Source organism: Alnus glutinosa, chromosome 10 (genome assembly GCF_958979055.1).
Source record: "Alnus glutinosa chromosome 10, dhAlnGlut1.1, whole genome shotgun sequence".
NCBI lineage: Eukaryota > Viridiplantae > Streptophyta > Magnoliopsida > Fagales > Betulaceae > Alnus > Alnus glutinosa.
The window spans coordinates 1,017,741-1,036,898 of NC_084895.1; the positions used below are offsets into that span (position 1 = coordinate 1,017,741).

The 19,158-nt window shown below is 34.4% G+C and overlaps 1 protein-coding gene across 1 annotated transcript; it reads right to left on the bottom strand.

Annotated features, from left to right (window-relative positions):
- Positions 1 to 2,832: 2,832 nt before the first annotated feature.
- Positions 2,833 to 16,121, bottom strand: LOC133880545 (uncharacterized). The gene is made up of 14 exons (XM_062319498.1): positions 15,698 to 16,121; positions 14,549 to 15,094; positions 12,792 to 14,000; positions 12,381 to 12,708; positions 12,016 to 12,271; positions 11,707 to 11,923; positions 11,195 to 11,568; positions 10,497 to 11,030; positions 8,994 to 10,191; positions 8,236 to 8,586; positions 7,774 to 8,011; positions 3,835 to 6,491; positions 3,612 to 3,736; positions 2,833 to 3,367 (listed from the first exon to the last, which is right to left on the bottom strand). The coding sequence occupies exons 1-14, from the start codon at positions 15,815 to 15,817 to the stop codon at positions 3,103 to 3,105; spliced, it is 8,418 nt and encodes a 2,805-aa protein (XP_062175482.1). The 5' UTR covers positions 15,818 to 16,121; the 3' UTR covers positions 2,833 to 3,102.
- Between the last annotated feature and the right edge of the window lie 3,037 nt (positions 16,122 to 19,158).

The following is a 19,158-nucleotide window of genomic DNA, read 5'->3' on the forward strand; positions in this document are numbered from 1 at the left end:
GCATAGCCACAAACCATTACTTCTCCATATATTTATTTGAGAAAGTGAGAGATATTGGAGTGACTTTTGACATTTCCCAAAGAAAAAAAAAAACTGACATTTGACTCTTTGAGGTTTAGTTTGTAACGGACATTTAGTAGGAGGAGAAGCGGTGTTAGAGTAAAAGATTTTACTTAAAGGAAGAGAAATAGGTAGAAATTAGTGAGGATTTAATGACAAAAAAAAAATTGACGTTTCTATTCATTTTTTATTCAATATAAGATAGTTAATTAGTGATATTAAATGCACAATTTATTTTACTTGAAATACACAGATCGGTTTAGTTTTACTTAAATTATCAGTTTTTTACTCAAATGGCCGGTTCAATATTTAAAAAGTATGGATTCATGTCACGTGTCCTAATTCTAGGCCAACTCTAAGTTGGAACTCGGCTTTTATATATATATGGTATATAAAACATTTAAATGAATTAATACATAAGACCCTTATTTTTAGTTTAATTCATATAAATTAAAACATGTTAAAATATTTTTTCTCATAGGTGTAGTTTAGAATTAAAATAAGTATGAAGAAGAAAAATAGCAAGAAGAAAACCACGATTTTGATTATCAAAATATAAAATAGAAAATTAGTAGGAATTTTTTTTAATGTTGGTGTGAGACCTATTATATTTCAATCCTATATAATTCTGAACATTCGAAAAAACAAATGAATAAAAAAAAAAATCTCATAAACATTCACAAACAAAATGGAAACATATTTAGATTTCAACCAAAAATATAAAAATACCAAAGAGTTATACTTATATCATTAATTGAGAGAAAGATGCTACTTGTATCATTAATAGAGAGAGATAGAAATTAAATTGACCGGTTATATTTAGATTTCAACCAAAAATATAAAAATACCAAAAGGTCATACTCATATCATTAATTGAGAGAGAGACTATTTGTATCATTAATAGAGAGAGAGAGAGAGAGAAAGAGAGAGAGATTAAATAGACCGGTTTAATTTTATTTAAAAGACCGGTTCAGTCACTAAAAAGTATGGGTTCATGCCACGTGTCACTATTCTATGTCATTCTAAGGAAAAACTCGGCTTTTATATATATATATATATATATATATATATATATATATATAAGATTTTGGTAAGTTTTCCTCAAACTTTTGGGTATTTAATTTTAGTGGTGTTTTCATGTGATTAACCATTATTAAATGTTATTGGGTTAATAATATTATGATTGTGGTAGTGTTTTGGTGATTTGGATTCAAGATTAGAAACCCTAATTTGATGGGTTAAATTAATTTTGGGTTTTTCAGTGTTTTAAAACTTAGATTGTTAATTTGTGGATTAATTGTGGTTATAGTGATGATTAATTCCAAATTAGTTATGAGTTTTGTAAAAAATAAATATTTATGGGTTATGTTCTAATGTTAGTAAAGATAAATAATTATGGGTATTTAGTTTAAATAGTATTTGCGAAGTTAACTTTGAGATTTTGTTATAGGTTAATGTTATTTTAAATGTGTTAATGATTTATGTTGATAAGTTAGTAATTATTGTAAAAAGATTAGTGAATATAATTTTAGGGTTAATGTTAATATAAAAGTATTAGTGAAAATAATTTATGGGTTAGTGAAATTAATTGTGGGTTAGTAATTAATATTATGAGTAAATAGTTAGATAGTGATTTTAATATGTAACACTTAGTAAATACTTTGGGTTAGTATTGTTTGAGTTTTAGTTAGTGTATAAGATTTGTGGCTAGACGTTTGGAACTCTTAAAAATATTATAAGTTTTCCAGCAGTTTATCCTTGAGCAATTCAAGTGCTAATTATGGTCTTAATTATTTAAAGTGCTAAATAGTGCAATGTTTTATTCCACAGTGATACATTGGAAGGTGGTGTCTAGGAGACCTAGTGTTTAAATCCGCACAATCAAGGTGAGTATTTTACTCACTAAGCAAAATACTATTTTTATGTAGTTTATTGAAATGTAAATAATATGTGTTTTTCTTATCGAACCGACGTTATATTAAAAATATATGTTTTAGATGATTTAAATAGTTTCGAATATGTTGAAAATTATGCCAATAACATTATTGTGAATTGATTTATGAATGTGAAGTGTGATATGAATTATGATGGGGAACGTCTGTTTTGGGTTTTTTTTTATTTTAGTTATTTATTTGTTTTTAAAAAAATGATTAGATTTTTTTTATTATTTTAATAAGAGTATACGTGTCATGGGGGAGAGGACATTGAAATTTGTTTGGTAGTTTGAGTGGGTATGTGAACTTTTCCCATAAAAAAAAGTACCTTTAGAAGTAAAAATGGAAATTAAGGACATAATTTTTTTCTTTCCCGTTTTATAATAATATTTTTACATAAAAAATGGTTAAATGTGATCAATCAATAAATGAATAAAAGAAACATAGCAAAAAAAAAAAGAAATTATTATTATTAATTTTTTTTTGAAGTAAAAAAAATGAAATTATTATGTATGTGTTTATTTCTCTTCTCTTAACTATCCAGTTAATATGAAAATCAATAATATAAAAAATGACCTGATTTCCCTTTTAAAAAATTGGCCGATTTATGCCTTTAACTAGGGGGCCATTCACAATATAATCACTTGCTCAGGAAAAAAAAAATCACAATATATTTACTAATTCAAGGTTTTTTATTTATTTATTTTTTTTTCCCTTTTTTCTTTTTCAAATTGAAAAAGTAAAGATTATTTTGTAAGCATCGACATGATTTAAAAATAGTTACTTATTAAAGGAATCTATGGACACGACTTTTGATTTGAGATTCAACTTCACAATATAGGACCTAAAACTACAAGTGCCATAGCATTGCCAAATGCCAATTACAATAATACTACCAAATATTGAGCTTCAAATTTCAACGATATGTTCTAAAATGCTATATAGTTCAACACTTTCAAGTGCGTATGAAGAACATTTTTGAAACATAAAATTTCATAGCACATTTCAGCTCATACGCACCTATTTATCACTTCCATCCTCCTTTACCACTCGTCTTTATTTTTGGCCTTTTTCCCCTTCCCCCTTGTTTTCAGTTTCCTGACTGTTTTTACTGTTGGCTCCAGACAAAATCAGCTTCTAAGGCCTTTGACTTACCCTTATGATCAGCACTACTATTTGTCTTATCCTTGCTACCATTCTCCGCATTCTCCTGGTCAACAGATGTACTTGTAGCTTCTGATGTCTCAACCAGAATGCTTGTGCCCTGCTGCAAGAATTGCTGACTCAATATAGGTTCCACCATTGGCCTTCTTGACAGCAATCTCTTGGAAAGTTCTCCAATTGTTGACATATCCTTCCCAAGCTCCGGTTCACTGAGAAGGTGAAAAAGCAAGTCAGCGAGATAAAATCATACTCATCATATAAAGCATCAGTAAATGTATCCCATAGAGGATAGGCTGGTTCACTAGAACAGAATCTTTTCTATGATCAAACAGGCTCTGTAAGATCCAGTAGAATAGGTAATGTGGTATAATACAGATATTACCATAAAAGAAAACAAAAACCCATGGTAAAAAGTCTAAGAAGGCAGGGCAAATCAACCTCCATTATGCTTACCTCACACCCAATGCAGCAGAAAGTAGCTTCAGTTCATCAAGCATGCAGGAAAAGAGGAAAAGAGTATTCTGAAGGCTTTCGTTCACAACAGTATTTACAAGGAGAATACATTTGTCAACATCCACCTGATATTTACACAGTAAAAGAGGAAAATTCAGTATGGATCTCATGTGCATATGCTTTCCACTCAAGTCAAAAATAATGTGAAGCGATTTTGCATTACCTTGATTATTTGAGCATTGGCCAAAAAGTTCTTTGGATCTCTACCATTCTCCAATGACTTCAATGCTTCAAACATTTCCCAAAAGAAACTATAATCCATTGGCAGCATGGTTCCATTCATGTTGTTCAAAACAAAGTTTGAAGGTGCAAGTTTACAACCCTCCTGAACATAACTGCCGGATGAAAGCACTTCATCACTGCAAGAATGAGTTGTTTCCACTTCAATAATTCCAGTTTGACCTTGCAAGGCTTTGGCTGTCTTTGGAAACAAGACTCTTAAAATGTCCTCCCTGCACTGTTTTACCGTCATGTCCACAAAAATGACATCTGGACATAGAAATTGTGAACAATTTTTTCCCAAACTCACAATTACAAGAGGATTGTTAATTTTTTTAAATGCTTCAGCAATCACTTTTACATTGTGGAAATGTTTCAATCTTCTCCGAAGGACATCATGAAAGTCCCATGGAAGTTGCACAGTAATATAGCTCCTTTGAAGCAAATCAAAAAGTAAATCTGAAAACTTCCCACAGTTCAGATGAACCAAACATATTATGGTAACCAATCTCAACACCATCAGAGGATAGTAGTCTTTCGCATATATACCAGACATTTTGATCCATTTCATTGTATCCTTCTTATTATAAATAAGTGGCATAACAACTTCATAGACAACAAAGTGGTAAATTTTTTCAAGAGATGGTTGCATTTCAGCCAAAGAAGTGGAATCTGGGTTAGTATCTCCCTCTTGGTAGATAAACCATTCAGCAAAAGAAGACTTTGAAGTGATAAAGTAACCCTGGGAGTATGATGCCAACATCAGTAGACGCTCAACAATATACAAGAAACAACCAGGTGACATATAGTCCCTTTCTTTAATCCAGCCTACCCTGTACGTATTTACCAAAGCTTCGTTGAGCGTCAACAGAAGGGATAACACTCTTGGAGATTCACTGCTATTGTCAGGCACGGTACCCTGTGGAATTTTTGATCCCATATTCACAAAGAGAGTTTCAATGAAGGTCTTCCAGGGCAGATCCTTGTTAATCCCATCAAACCTATCCAAAATCTCCTTACATAAATCATTGTCAAGCTTACCCAATCCAAGAATTACCATTACAACTCTTCCAATTTGCCCATAAGTCAACCTACCCTTTGAGCTGATGTTTCCACGTATGACTTGTTTTAATAAATTCTTCATAACCTCAGTTCCTCTCAAAGAATACATGTTCTCTGCCAAAGATTTCTGCCAGTCCAGATGAAATATGTAGCCGAAGATATTAGTGGAAAGTTTGACATATTGCCACAATGCCTTATTATCATGGAACTTGAGGTCCAGATATTCGGATTCCAAAAGAAACTTCGCAACCTCATAGATATGAGTAAGAGATATGCTTTGGCAGAACATGGAGAGAGAATTCTTTAATGACAAATCATAAAGGGCTTTGACACTGTCCAAAACCTTCATACCAACAGAAAGTAATTCTGAACACCAATAACTTTGTGCAGTTGAAACAAACTTGTGAAAGGTGATAGAAACCAGCTTCCCGTTCTGATGAAGAAATCTATTATCCAATTGTCTCACCCAATCTGCATCAGGGTTGAGCAAAAGATAGATGGCACTATCATTATCAAACTGCTTCCGCACTCCAAAGTAATTCAAGCAAAAATCTCCATATTCATTGACAGCTTGGGTTTGAAGACATCCGAGGTATTCAATGATATTCACAATCTTATCTTTCCAAAGATTCCAAAAGCAAATCAGTGTTTCTAAGGAAATCTGATTTGTAGCGATCTTCTGTTCTGAATGCTTTTTTAGATCAAAAACAAAATTATCTTCCCATACATACTTTGAGGAGTTTGAATGAAGATGAGCATCTAGAATTTTTCGCGCACATATTATTCCACCTCCAACACTCTTATGTTTGTGAGCTGCATTCAAATAATTTTTCATCGTGGACAAGTTACTCTGCTCATTTGATAAAACATCAGCCTCAGTACAAAAAAACTCAAAAAAGTTTTTTGACTCTTTCTTTGCAAATGTCTTGGCTTTTGCTAAAAGCTTCTGCTTCTGTGTAAACTGCTTTAACGGCCAGCCATAGCTTCCAAGTTGCCAAAGTGAGTTGGACATAACATACATAAGAATTAACAAGGATGCTTCTGTGAAATTCCCAGCCTTCCCTAGGAGGTCAGTTTCATGTAGAATCTCCCCTCTCTGCCTCGCAATGTTTGCAGCCACCAAGAAGTTTCCTGAATCTTCTTCCAACATCAGAAGCTCATCAAGACAACCATAGAACTTCAAGAATTTGCGCATCAAATCTATGGATTGAAAAGCTTTAACAAATTTCATCATGGATCTGCTATCCTTAAGCTTATAATGATGAAAAGCACAACTCTCTAAAAACTCTTGTTCAATTTTGTCTATTTCTTTTCTTATCCTAACCACACCAGAATCTGTAACTGCATGTTGTTTCCAATGCTGAATGTACTGAAAACCCATGTCAAATAATTTTCCTTTGGAGCAAACTTTCAAACAGTCTGAGAAAAAATAGCCCCTAGCATACACATCAGCTGCACGTTCATAGCATTTGGCTAGAAAAAAGCATTCGCCAGCGCTTTTCAGCCCAGACTCGCCACACTTTTCCAAATAAAGCCACCCTGAAACAATAAATTGAAATGTTCTAAGTCTAAATCTACCAATCTCAGACTGGAAATAATATAGACTCAGACTTTGACACTTACAAACTAGAGCATAAAAAATATAGATACAAATAAAAAATAGTGTTGATGGTATTTTTTGGCACTCGTCAAGGGAATAATTTATTCCCAGAAATTACTTCCCAACTTCACATAGCAAATTTTCAGATACAAACTATAACAGAGATTCTAACAAGATTGCAATAAATAATGGAAAAGAGACCAAAGTAAACAATAAGAAGACTGCAGAACTGCACATTTTAAAGTAGGACAAGACATCTTGGCTTCAGTACGCATTGATTAAGAGGTGGGATGAAAAATTCAAGTTTGTGCAATGCAACTCAAGTTTTGTACTTGAGACAAGGGGCAGTTGCATAGTGTCAACTTTCAATGATATAACCGACTTTACCCCACTTCAACCTGCCACTTGATGATACTCTTAACGTATTTTATTTCGGCAAGATTTGAACCTAAGACCTTCTAATAAGATTGATTTACTTATAAAAAGAAAATGATTTGAACCTAAGACGACCTGACCTTACTCTACCCGAAAAATTTACCAATTGAGCTAAGGCCCAAGTACCCCTAACCAATAACTGAAGGGTAGTATCTTAGGATACACAACATAAATCCTATGAGCTGCTGACTGAAATAACTAGTTGCAAGCAATCTAAGTTCTGTAATATGTAAAACCTGCACATGTTATACCAGCTGGATTATCAGAACACATTATGTAAACAACTTATTTTGATCAAACAGCAATAGTAAGCTATACAATGTTTGATACATTTCCCACCTATTGCTAAGAAGGGTCGTCCCTCCCCCTACATATTTCTAAGAAGTGTTGTCACCTAATGCTGGTTCAATCTAAGTGGGGTCTGGGGAGTAGCTTGGATATTTTCTCATGAAGCGGCCATTCACACTGGAATGTGCACGTGCACTTGGACACCCATAACTTTACCATTGCACCAGACAATGGCCCCACTCCCCCAACATATTTTTCTCATAAAATCCAGCCATGACACAGAAATCCAACATAGATTTATCATCTCCAAGTTGTGTTATACTAAAACTTCCAACGTTACAAAAGGTTTAACTTTCAATTGAGAGACAAATTGAATTTTAGAGATGATGCTTATGTTCCATAAAAATGATATAGTTGCAATAGTAGAACCATAACACCAAATTTTTCGTCAAAGATGGTAAGTTATAGTTGACCAACGTCAAAGAATCGAATGCGTACCTGCTCTTTCATACTCCCCCAAATCAGAGAAACATTGGGCAGCAGAATCAGCCTTGCCTATGGCTTCAAATATTTCAGCAGCTTCCCTAAGGATCATGTTTGCTGCTTCAGGATTTGAATGGCGCATGCAGTCAGCCGTAGTTCTAAGGCCAGAAGCCTTAGACCGTCTTTCCCAATATTTATCTCCAGCTCTCTCGAAGCACATTGTCGCCATTTCATAGTTATACTCACGATACAACTACATGAAAAACGATAAAAAGAGCAAGACTTCACCATTATTGTTTTAGACAGCTAATTTTTTTGAAACAATTGTAAGTCTATGATTCAAATAAAAATGAACAATCTTATTCCTTCCCCATGATTTGTTCCACGCAATAACCTCATATGTACCATTCACAACTGGAGCAAAATATGTTTCAATAATAGAGGGTCAAAATCAATGGCATAATAAATAGTACTAACCTTGATGCCCCGCAACCTCCACTCCTCTGGGCTGCTGGAAACTTGCATTGCCTGAGCAAGTGAGTCATCCAGCTGTCTGACTTGGACAAGACACTTTTTCTTCCAATAGTCAAACATAGGAATGCAGAACTCCTCTACATTCTCACAGATCCACAACCTCTGCCTCGTACGAGTGACAGCCACATAAAGTTGCTTCAGTTCTGAGCACAAGACATTGTGCTTAGCCTCATTGAAACTTGGGAAAGAGATAGAAGTTGAGTTGAGTAAATCTTGCTCGTTCATATATTTATATATCACCCTCCACTGATTTTTCAGAGGTGAAGAGCCAAAAAAGTTGTACAACAATACATCCTACATGAAGAGCAAAATAGGAGTCACAAATGGGTAGAACAAAAAGACAATAAACTACTGACAAAGATACAAATTTGAACAAATACAGTGATAGTTGTTAACATCTAAATAAATTTTAGAAAAATTAAGTTTTTCATTTCCTGTTACTGCAACAGATCTCTTACAGAAATGTGTTTAGACATTAAGCTTCAAACTTTGAACTTTTGCAAGAAAATTGCTATATACGCACTTTGAAATATTTTGATACGGTAATCAGGCAAACATAGCAGAGCCAGCATTTGAGTTATGCTTTCCCACTAAAAATGGTGATGAATCTGAGCATACCAAAAAGGACCATTCAAGATGATAACTTTATTCAGCTCCATATAAACCAGTAAATTGAATAAATAGTTATGCATTATAACCACCTGAAACTCAAGGCCCTTGCACTCCACAATAGTTAGAACAAGAGCTTGCTTCCCAACATATTTGGTAATTTCCTTCCGAACATGATCATCTCGTACCAATATTACCTGCTCCGCACCAAAGCCAACAATACTCCTTCCAGCTTTTCCAATATTTCCAAAAATAGTAATGATTGTGTTTTGATTGTTCCCTGATCCAAGCAAGATTGGAGCTTCACCATATATGAGACTAGTCTCAGGCTGCAAAACATCAATAGAATGAGGAAAGAAATGATAAAGAAGTTCAATAACACTCTGTGACAGTTTAAGAACCCCATCATGAGTACGGAAATTTTGGCTTAAATGGAAAATATCTGAGATTATCCCTTTCTCTTTTCTTTTATCATGTCCACAACTCTTAGACTCCAGTAGAAACTTCTTGTAGAACAGAGATCGTATATCCTGGAATCTAAAATCAATTCCCCTCGCAATTGTCTGTGCTGTGTCACCAGAGAAAACAAAACCTTCTTCTACATTTTTGCAGATATATTTGAATAGTGAAATTTGGCTCAATGTCAGATCCTGCACCTCATCCACATATACAAAATCAATTTCATCACCCTCATATCTTTCAACTCTCAATCGACGATGAAGATCAATTACAAGATCAGCCATATCAAAGTCACCATTTTCAACCTTCATTTTTTCATAATTTTGAAAGGCTTCATAAATATTCTCTCTCTTCTGTCTATTTAAACTGGACACTCTGCTGTCTGATAGTAAAACATAGTCTTCACCACTGAGTATACCATCACCTGGCTCTAGAGCTTGTGGGCCACCTTTTATATGAGAAATAATCTCTGTAAAAACTCTTGAAGAGTCAAGATTCTTAGTCAGTTGGGTACTGAAATGGGGCCAGTATGATGAACTAAACCTTTCATAATTAACTTCTCTATTCCTTATAAATGTCTGTAAGGCAACAGATCCAGCACGAACTTTACCAAGAGAATGTTTCCTTACTTCATGGAATCTTTCAAAGTACGAATTACCCACAGTTCCATCAAGCATTATCAGAAAATCATGAAATGTAATGACAAGAGGGTATGCCTTGGGTGGAACATCAACAAAAGTATCTAGGACATCCTTGAATTGAGTTGCATCACCAAAATCATCAATATCAATTGAATTGCTTCCTTTGGAATAATTACCACCACAGGCAGAGCTGCAAGGGAAAAAAGAAGTTGACTAAGGCTTATAATGATAATAAACAAAACAACCAATGCACATGAGGAACTAAAAGCCAGAACCTAAATATTCGGTAGAGATGGATTTGCCGGCTAGATTCCTACCAATAGAAGAAAGACATATTTTACTTCATGTATACGTCTTACCCTAAGCTCTTATCCCCATGTCAGAGATTTGAAAGCTAAACATATGCAGAAACATTCCCATGTAAATAAATGATAGGAAAAGAATAACCTACACTCCTGATATCTCATGTGCTGCCCTAAGCTCTAATCTACACACCTTTTCAAATGAGAAACGTGTTGTTTGACAGCATAACACAGTTTATGACTGACTGTCACGAAAAGCTGGCGCAGTACCGCACGCTCTTTTTCTGAAATAGTCTCCTCGGCTTCCTTTTCCTGACTATGCACAGGTCTATCACTCTTGACACCATAGAATAAGTCTTTTGCCATATGGTGTAGTTTTTCTTTTTGAAATAACTTCATAGTCAAAACAGTTGTTTTCCCAGTACCTGACCGGCCAAGTATAAAGGTACTTCCAGGAAAAAGGATTATCTCCAACTCTTGTTCAGTTACTTCAAATGGAAGATCCAATTCGCCACCATCATGATAAGAAAGCAAATGGCCCACTACACCTGATGATAAGGAGTAAAATTTCATCAGCATCAGACTCTCACTCACCTTTACATTCTCAACATAACTTCTTCCATTAGAAGCAGAACCACTTAAATCAATCTCATTTTCACTGCTATCAAGATTCTTAATCCTGACAATGTCAGAAGAATATGACCAACTCTTCGGAACTTCCAAATTCCTATGCAAAAAAAATGTTAAAAAAAAAAAAAAAAAAGTTTGAGCCAATTAGAACGTCAAACATAAAGAAGAGATGCTTGTAAATTTAAAAGATCCAGAAAAGGCATCATTTAAGTTTTAAAACTTATCATACAAATCTACTAGAATGCAAAAGAACATACATACCCCTCCAGACATCTCTCTTTGCTGTGTTTAAAAAAGTCATCTGTATATTTTCCAAACATAATATCAAGACGTTTGATTAATTTTGGAATATCCTCTGCAGATAATATGTCCCAGATCTTCAAAACTTGACAGTACCTAAATTCCTTCACCATGTCACTCCAATCTTTTACTATGTCATTTGCACAAACAACATAAAGACCTTCAACCTCAAATTGCTTTAAAATCTGTGAAGAACCTCCACAAATGGGATCTACATGCTTCCTCTTGGGTCTCCATCCGCTAGAAAGTTTAACTAGAAAGTGTATAACTGATTTCTTTGTTTGTACAGACTTCAGTTTTTGAAATGACTTCAGAAAGTTATCACTGAAAAGAACCTGTTGATATTGAGTACAAAAATTTTAATAAAAAGACTACAAAAAAAAAATGTAAACAAGAATATTAAAATTGCCACTTATAGGAGTTACAAATATAAATATGTTGCATGAAAAGAATAACTATTGAACACCAAGTACCTTCCACCTAGCACTTCTGAAAAGTATGCTATCCCCATTGAGCAAATCGTCAAATTGTTCAAACTCTTTCTTCACATCCAATATTGCTTTTTTCAAATCATGATCTTCATCGGCATTAAAGAAACATTGGCGATTCTTAGCATCACAGACCAAGGCTTCCCAAACAGATTCACTATTAGACAGCGTTCTTTCATTTCCCAAAATCCATAGACAATGCCTAAAGGTATTACAGGGCCAATTATTATTCAACACACTTGTTAAAATGGAAGCAAAAGCAAACTTATCAAAAGAGTTTAGAATAAGTATTACCTAGCCCTTGTAAGAGCAACATTAGTTCTCTGAGGATTTGATAAGAACCCAATTGATGCACAACTATTAGATCTTACAGTTGATATTATTATTATGTCCTCTTCCCCACCTTGGAACCCATCAACTGATTTAACCTTCACAGCAAACCCGTCAAGGTTATCGTACTTCTGTCCAAGTTTCTTTTGAATTGCAACTACTTGGGCAGCATAAGGAGAGACAACACCAACGCTGAGTTTCTGTTCTGAACCATCCCAAGCTGTATTCAGAGCAAAAGACAAAAGAGGGGGAAAAGAAGTTAATGAAAGGTTTAAGCTAGCTTCTCTATAACAAAAGCAACCTTTTAAATTCAGACAAAGGAGGGTAACCTTTGTATAAGTTCAGCATTATTTTCATAACAACAGCAACCTCAACCATGTTTCTCCTACTACGCCCAACATCATCCTTCTCTTCTCTTCCACCTACTACATTGATAAAAGAATAGGGACCAAACATTGGCCCAGAAAGGTAGTGCTTTTTGTGGCCTCTTCTTTTAACATTTGGAGAATCTAAGATCTGTTTGTGATAAAATTTTGAATTTGGGAAGAAACTTATGGATGGATGCATCCGGTACTGTATATTGAGAAGATGCTTTGAGTGACCCAATGAGCTCAATCTCTCAAATAAACTTCTCCCAAAGCCAGCTTCATCAGAAATCTGTGAAAAGAAACATAATAGATATTGAAAAATATTAAAAGGAAAAAAAAAAAAAAAGGAGTAACCAAATAGCATTTACATACATTGCTTTCAACCATTGCTGGTAATTGGCACTCATCGCCAACAAGAATCGCATGCCTTAAACCCAGAAGTTGTAATGGTATGGCTGACTCGCACTCCTTTAATTGTGCAGCTTCATCAATGACCAGAATGCTCAGTGGTTTCATTGCCATTGAGTGCAGCTTAGAAGAACTTGAAGCAGTGCAAAAAAGTAAGGAAGCTGTTTGAAGACAATATTCCGCTACTGACTGTTTGTTCATAATGTTTGGGAGGTGAAGTTTATTAAACGAACGGTTAAGAGTCCTTAAAACAGACAGACACTCACTTCTCCTTTCATACAACTGGAATGGCATATCCATGAATGACTGAGATATATCCGCAGCTAATTCCGAACGCGAAAAAAGTTCCTCCAGTACTTCAGATTCCACATTATCTTGAAACAACAAGGTTTCAAAAGACTCAAGCAAGCCAATAAGAGAGACCATGTTTTGGAAATTTTGTTCCAGAACGTTTTTTTTTGGTAAATGCATACAAAAGACGAGAATACAATTTTTGACTGATGGTGAAGTAGAAACAAATCTTTTCCTCAAAAAATCCAGAAATGAGTTGCACTCCCTCTTGCTAATACTACTACCTTTCTTTTTGATTTCATTTTCATTGTTGTGTTCTCTCTCCTTGAGAGATTCATTCTCCAAGAAGATTTTATATTGAGAAACACAATCTTCAAGAAGATCAATCATTGAAGCAAAAGAATGCCTCCAACCAGTCAGAGGTCCTAAGCACTCAGTAAGCCTTTTGACCCGATAATCCAAATGTATCTCTTCAACGTCTGAACCAAATTGCAGCCGCTCCTTACTCCCAAATAAGAGAATATCTCCCAATGAGAAAAACAAAGCACCGCTCCAATTGTTAGTTTCGAAGGATTCTTTCACCAGCTTTAAAGTGCAAGAGGCCACTGTTGTAATTGCAGCATTTGTTGGGGCACAGGTAAGAGTCCTACATCCCATTTTTAAAAGGGTAAAGAGCAGTGTACTGGTAGTTTTTGTTTTCCCTGTACCTGGAGGACCCCATATAAGTTCCACAGCTGATTTGTGGTTGCAATGTATCTTATGGAGACATGCCAGAACTGCCTTGGTTTGCGATTCATCCAGTTTAGAAGTAACACTTGTCACAAATTTCTCATCCCAGCTCCCACCTCTCTGTGCACAACAGAGACCACCATCTTCCTCAATCTATTGTACAACATCAGAAAAAGAAAATAGTCAAACTAAGTCTCCAACAATTAATTAATGTCAGTAAAACAAATATGAGTTCAGATTAAGTCAAAACAAATTTCTCTTGTTATTGTTTACATACAAAATATATGAGTATGACATTTTATAACCAAAATTAAGGGGGTAAGGGGAGGGGAGAGAGATGTAATAAACTCAAACAAAACTATCCACAACAGTACACAGCTTTGATAACTAGAGGAAATAATGAGTTCAGCACATAACAATTTAATGTTGTTTTAACGGTGTAAATGATGTCATGTAAAAAATATATTTGCACGCCATTTAAAAAATTTAAATGATATGACATTATTTACATCGTTAGATGCAATAACATTAAATGTTGACTATAAAATGGTTCATCTCCATTTCACATGATTATTGCCCCACGTGAATGGGAGTGTTAAAGTGTTAATTAAATGATTAACTTTACCATTTCAAATCAATTTCAAGCTTCTAGGATAAGTAGTGATTTAACCGGAATGAAATGCTAAAGAATTAGTATTTACCAAAGAATTAGTGCTCAGAACGTTTTTGATAATCTCCAGATTCCCAGACATGTGCAAGGCATTCCATATTCTCTTGTTAGTGACTGTATTTATCAAGAAAATCAGAAACAATGATTTCTGTATCCCAGCATCATCTCCAATGTCTTTTGACGCCTTGACTTTAAAACTAGTAGATGTGCTATTATCCTCGTTTTCATCCTCTTGGATTTTAGTGACCGTTACAAAAGACCATTGCCTTCCTGTTCTCTGTAAATCAGAAACATCATCAGGTTTAGCATCTGCTAAAACAAATAAATCTCCAGGCAGTGTTTTGTAGGGCTCCTTCCCAGGAGAACTGAATCTGTTTCTCCAAGAATCAATCTTAACATCATACAAATTCTTCCCATACGGCTTAGATTCATCAAATGCTCTTACTTCAGCAAATGGAGCGTTTGATATAATCTCCATACTTGATTGCAGTTGTGCACGAGTCTCTTCCAGCAAGGGGTAAACGTATGACCCAAAATACTGCCCAACATTTTCAAACGCCTGTGGAATTTTTTCTACCTATAAAGAATCAAACAAGTGTTCAAATGCATGACTTAATCCACAGAAACATGCGCCAAAGACTTAAGAGAAGATAAATTTAAACAAAAATATCTTTTTTATTAACCATTTAGTATATATAACACAAAATTTTGGTAGCTTTCTCTATAGGATTGAGATTCAGTGTAATTGTCTGTCAACAATTCGGACCGACAATTATGAAAGAGTTTCTATCAAGTCTACCTGTCGGGACAAGTGTTCGGACAAGTGATTCTTTTAAGTGGTTGACGTCCTCGGCCAATAAAATGAGCGTGGAGAGCTTCATTCTTCTCTCCACAAATGGTACTAAAGGGAAGAAAATGACACGCAAAAGCCAAAAAGGAAGCTTTGGGATGGCCAAGCTACGTCGATCTCTTTTTTTGTTCTTTATATCTTTTGGTCTTGATATAAAATTAGACGGGCTCATGCAAAGTGGGCTAAGTATAGAAATGGTAACAAAAAGTACAAGTCTTTTCTTTTGTAAATGCTAAAAATTATTCAAAAAAATTGCGATAAAATATAATGAGACCATAATAAACTAAAAACCAAAAGAAGAAAGAGAATGTTGGATTAAAGCAATTAAACCTGGTTCTTGTAAAGGTTCTCATCGTAGATGTCTTCAAGGGACCAAGAAAGCACAACATCAAGGTAACCGCGATCACTAAAAGCTGCTCTCTTTGTCTTTGAACGTTGCCCCTCCATCATTTCCACTCTTCCAATATCTTTCTCACAATCTTTCTTCTTCTGATCAACTGCAGGCAATATCACTTCCACTCTTCCAACATCTTTCTCACAATCTTTCTTCTTCTGATCGATCAACTGCAGCCAATATCACTTCCACTCTTCCAATGTCTTTCTCGCATTCTTTCTTCTTCTGATCTGCAGGCAATATCAATGATTTATTCAAAAAGAAGAAGAAGAAAAGGGAAAGTGAAAAGAAGTTCTTTGGTCAGTGAAGTGTACGTCCTTCCCTTTCATCGTACTAAAAAGATATTTTTGGTATTTTGTTCTTAGAATTTTCCACATTTTTTTTAGTTGGCGGGAAAAGAAAAGAAAAAAACACACGTCATAGTTTAAGAGGTTTTCATGCCACCTTTTAAAGTGTGTAGGTGTAAATAATTAAAAATAGGGTGATAATTTTGTTTAAAAAAATGTTTTGATTTGATGTAAAAGTAAAACGTAATTTTAAAGTTTGTGGGTATTTTGCATATGAATCGAATAATATTACTGTTTACACAAATTTTATATTAATTAATGTGACATATTTTAAGTAAGTTTTTTTTTTTAAGTAGTTTAGATAAAAAGTCATTTAAAACACGTTATTTTGTTTTTTATATTTTTTTTTCAATCTTTTTGTTATTTAAAAAAAAAAAAGGGAAAAAAGAAAAGAAAAAAAGGACTCTTGCATTAAAGCTGCATTGGATTCTTCTTTACTATAATAAATCTTCTATCTTATACCATCCCTTTTCATTTAGACTTAATAGTATTCCGTTTCAACTTCTAGTATATATAGGAGAAAGGTTTAAACTATTTGATGATATGATCATCTGCATCTTTTTCCCTTTATCGTTTAATTAGTTGATTTATTTTATTGTATTTAATGGTATACATACTAACGACGTAATGTCAAACCGAAAACTATGAAAGAAGAAGAAGAAAAAATTCCAGGATTTTACTGAAAAAATAGATCTATTTTTAGTTTCAATGTTAAGAATGGTTGAAGGGTCTGATCATAATTAAACATGCATGAAGATTGAAATATCTTACATACCTGAAAAAGCAGTTCCGATCCCATGGCGGATGATTCCACCTCCAAGCCTTGGATTTTTCTTCTATTTCTCGAGGGTAAAAAAGCATTGGCCGGTTCATGTCTTCAAATTATAGTCTCGCTTCGCTTATAACATGGAGAAGTGGGAAAGGTGGCGACGGTCGATCTGCCTTCCCAAGAGAGCTATCAGCGATGCCATGCAATCATTGCTATTGGCATGAACAATCATCCAATTTACGGACGCGCGGCAAATGCATGCATGCATTAAAATGATTCTGCTTTAATCGTTGTTGCATTATTAGGAGCCAAAATGGACTGAAAATATTTTATTTTATTATATTTAACGACGTGACATCACAGCATATTCATCGTTAAATTTATGAAATAAAATCTTGACGGTGAAATGGCTGACTTATGACTATTTTGGTGAGTTAATTTGTTGGTGCAAAATGAGTCCCCATTAAGATCATTAATTTGGTGACCGAGTGAACAGTACTCACCAACAATAATAATCATTATTCACACACCCAAAACAATCAAAAACTATTAAAATTTTCTCTCTTCAATTTTTTTTTTTTTTTTTCATTTCTTTCTCATGTATCACACATGACCTCCGGTCACTTTTGAAAAAGATTATTTAAATAAAATAGTGATAGTGAATATATGAAATAGTGAGACTCTGAGGTACGGTGGGGGGCAACCATAATATCTGAAAAATTTCTACTGGGGCTAAGGGAAATTTTTGGGAGTTGAGTGGGGGCATGTGCCCCCTCTCGACTCCCCTCCCTCCCTCTTTGATTGCTGAAGTGCTTTAAAAAAATGGACAACTAAAATAAATAAAAGTTATTTTTAACTATTTTAGTTAGTGAAATTTGGTGAGATTGTCTCACCAAAATAATTAAAAATCACTTTTCTCTATTATAGTGAACCATTTTTTTAAAGCACCACCACCGGCCTTACCATTTTAACTATTCACTATCTACAATTCCATTTAAATAATATTTTTTCAAATTTTTTTATTAATTAATATGTATAATCATTATATATACAGAGAAGAAAAACCTTAAACTACAATGATATAATTATACACTCTATAGGGTATACCAATTAATTTTTGTTACTAAATATTTTTTTAAACACATATTAATATTATTAATCAATTTATTAGTGATGTGTCAAATTTGACATGTCCCTAAATATTTAAATTTCAATATATATATATATTTAAAAAAAAATATAGGGTATTTAGTGACGTGTCAAAATTCACGAGTCACAAAATATCAAACGACACTAAATTCTAATTTTTAATGACGTTGTTTACTATTTAAACGACACTAAATTACAATTAGTGGCATTTGAACACTAAATAACGCTATTTAGTGTCATTTTGTACAAGTGCCGCAAACTCAAACGATACTAAATAATTTTTTTTTTTTTAAGTGATAATTGTATCTTCACATACAACTTATTTTTCAAATTCTCCGCCATGTATAGATTCTCTAATTTCTGCCAAATTGATTGTGCTTTTTCTTTTATCAGTCATATTGTGAATGATTTCATCTAACAAATTAAGACGGCTCATATTGGTAGCTTTCCCATCCATCTCTTCCCACTCATGATTAGTGTTCATATATCTTCAAGGTTTCCTCACCTTTCTCAATAACGCATTGTAGGTCCGTTGTTGAATCAAAAGATCCTTCATCTTTCTCTGCCAAAGAAAGAAATTGTTATTCTCATTGAATTTCTCCGCTTCGTGATTGGCTTGGCACTTGGCAGTGTTAAAGGGGCAAATGTAAGGGAAAAATCATATTTATGTTCTTCTGCATGATGTTGATGCAATTTCCTCCCAAATCGCTAGCTAGCCAACTTGCTTAGTGGTTTGTGAATTTTTTTTTTTTTTTTAAAAAAAAAAAAAGAAAAAGAAAACACTATACGTCCCCCCAAATCGCCGCCCCTCTCTCTCTCTCTCTCTCTCGCCCAAAGTTCCCCAAATTTTTTTCCTCCCCCAATCCGCCGCCTCTCTCTCTCCCTCTCGCTCAAATTTCCTCCCCCCACCCCTTTGAAATTCTGAGTCATCCAATGCATAGTTTCCCCCCAGCTCCTATGGACCCATGGCAGGTTGCTCTTATCACATAGAATACACCATATACGCTCTGAGAAGGGACAGGTGAAGAACAAGTGATTGAGATCTTCGACATTTTGTCGACATAGAGCACAGCAGATCTCCGGGAGGATGCCATATGCATGCAGCTCTCTCTCTCTCTCTCTCTCTCTCTCT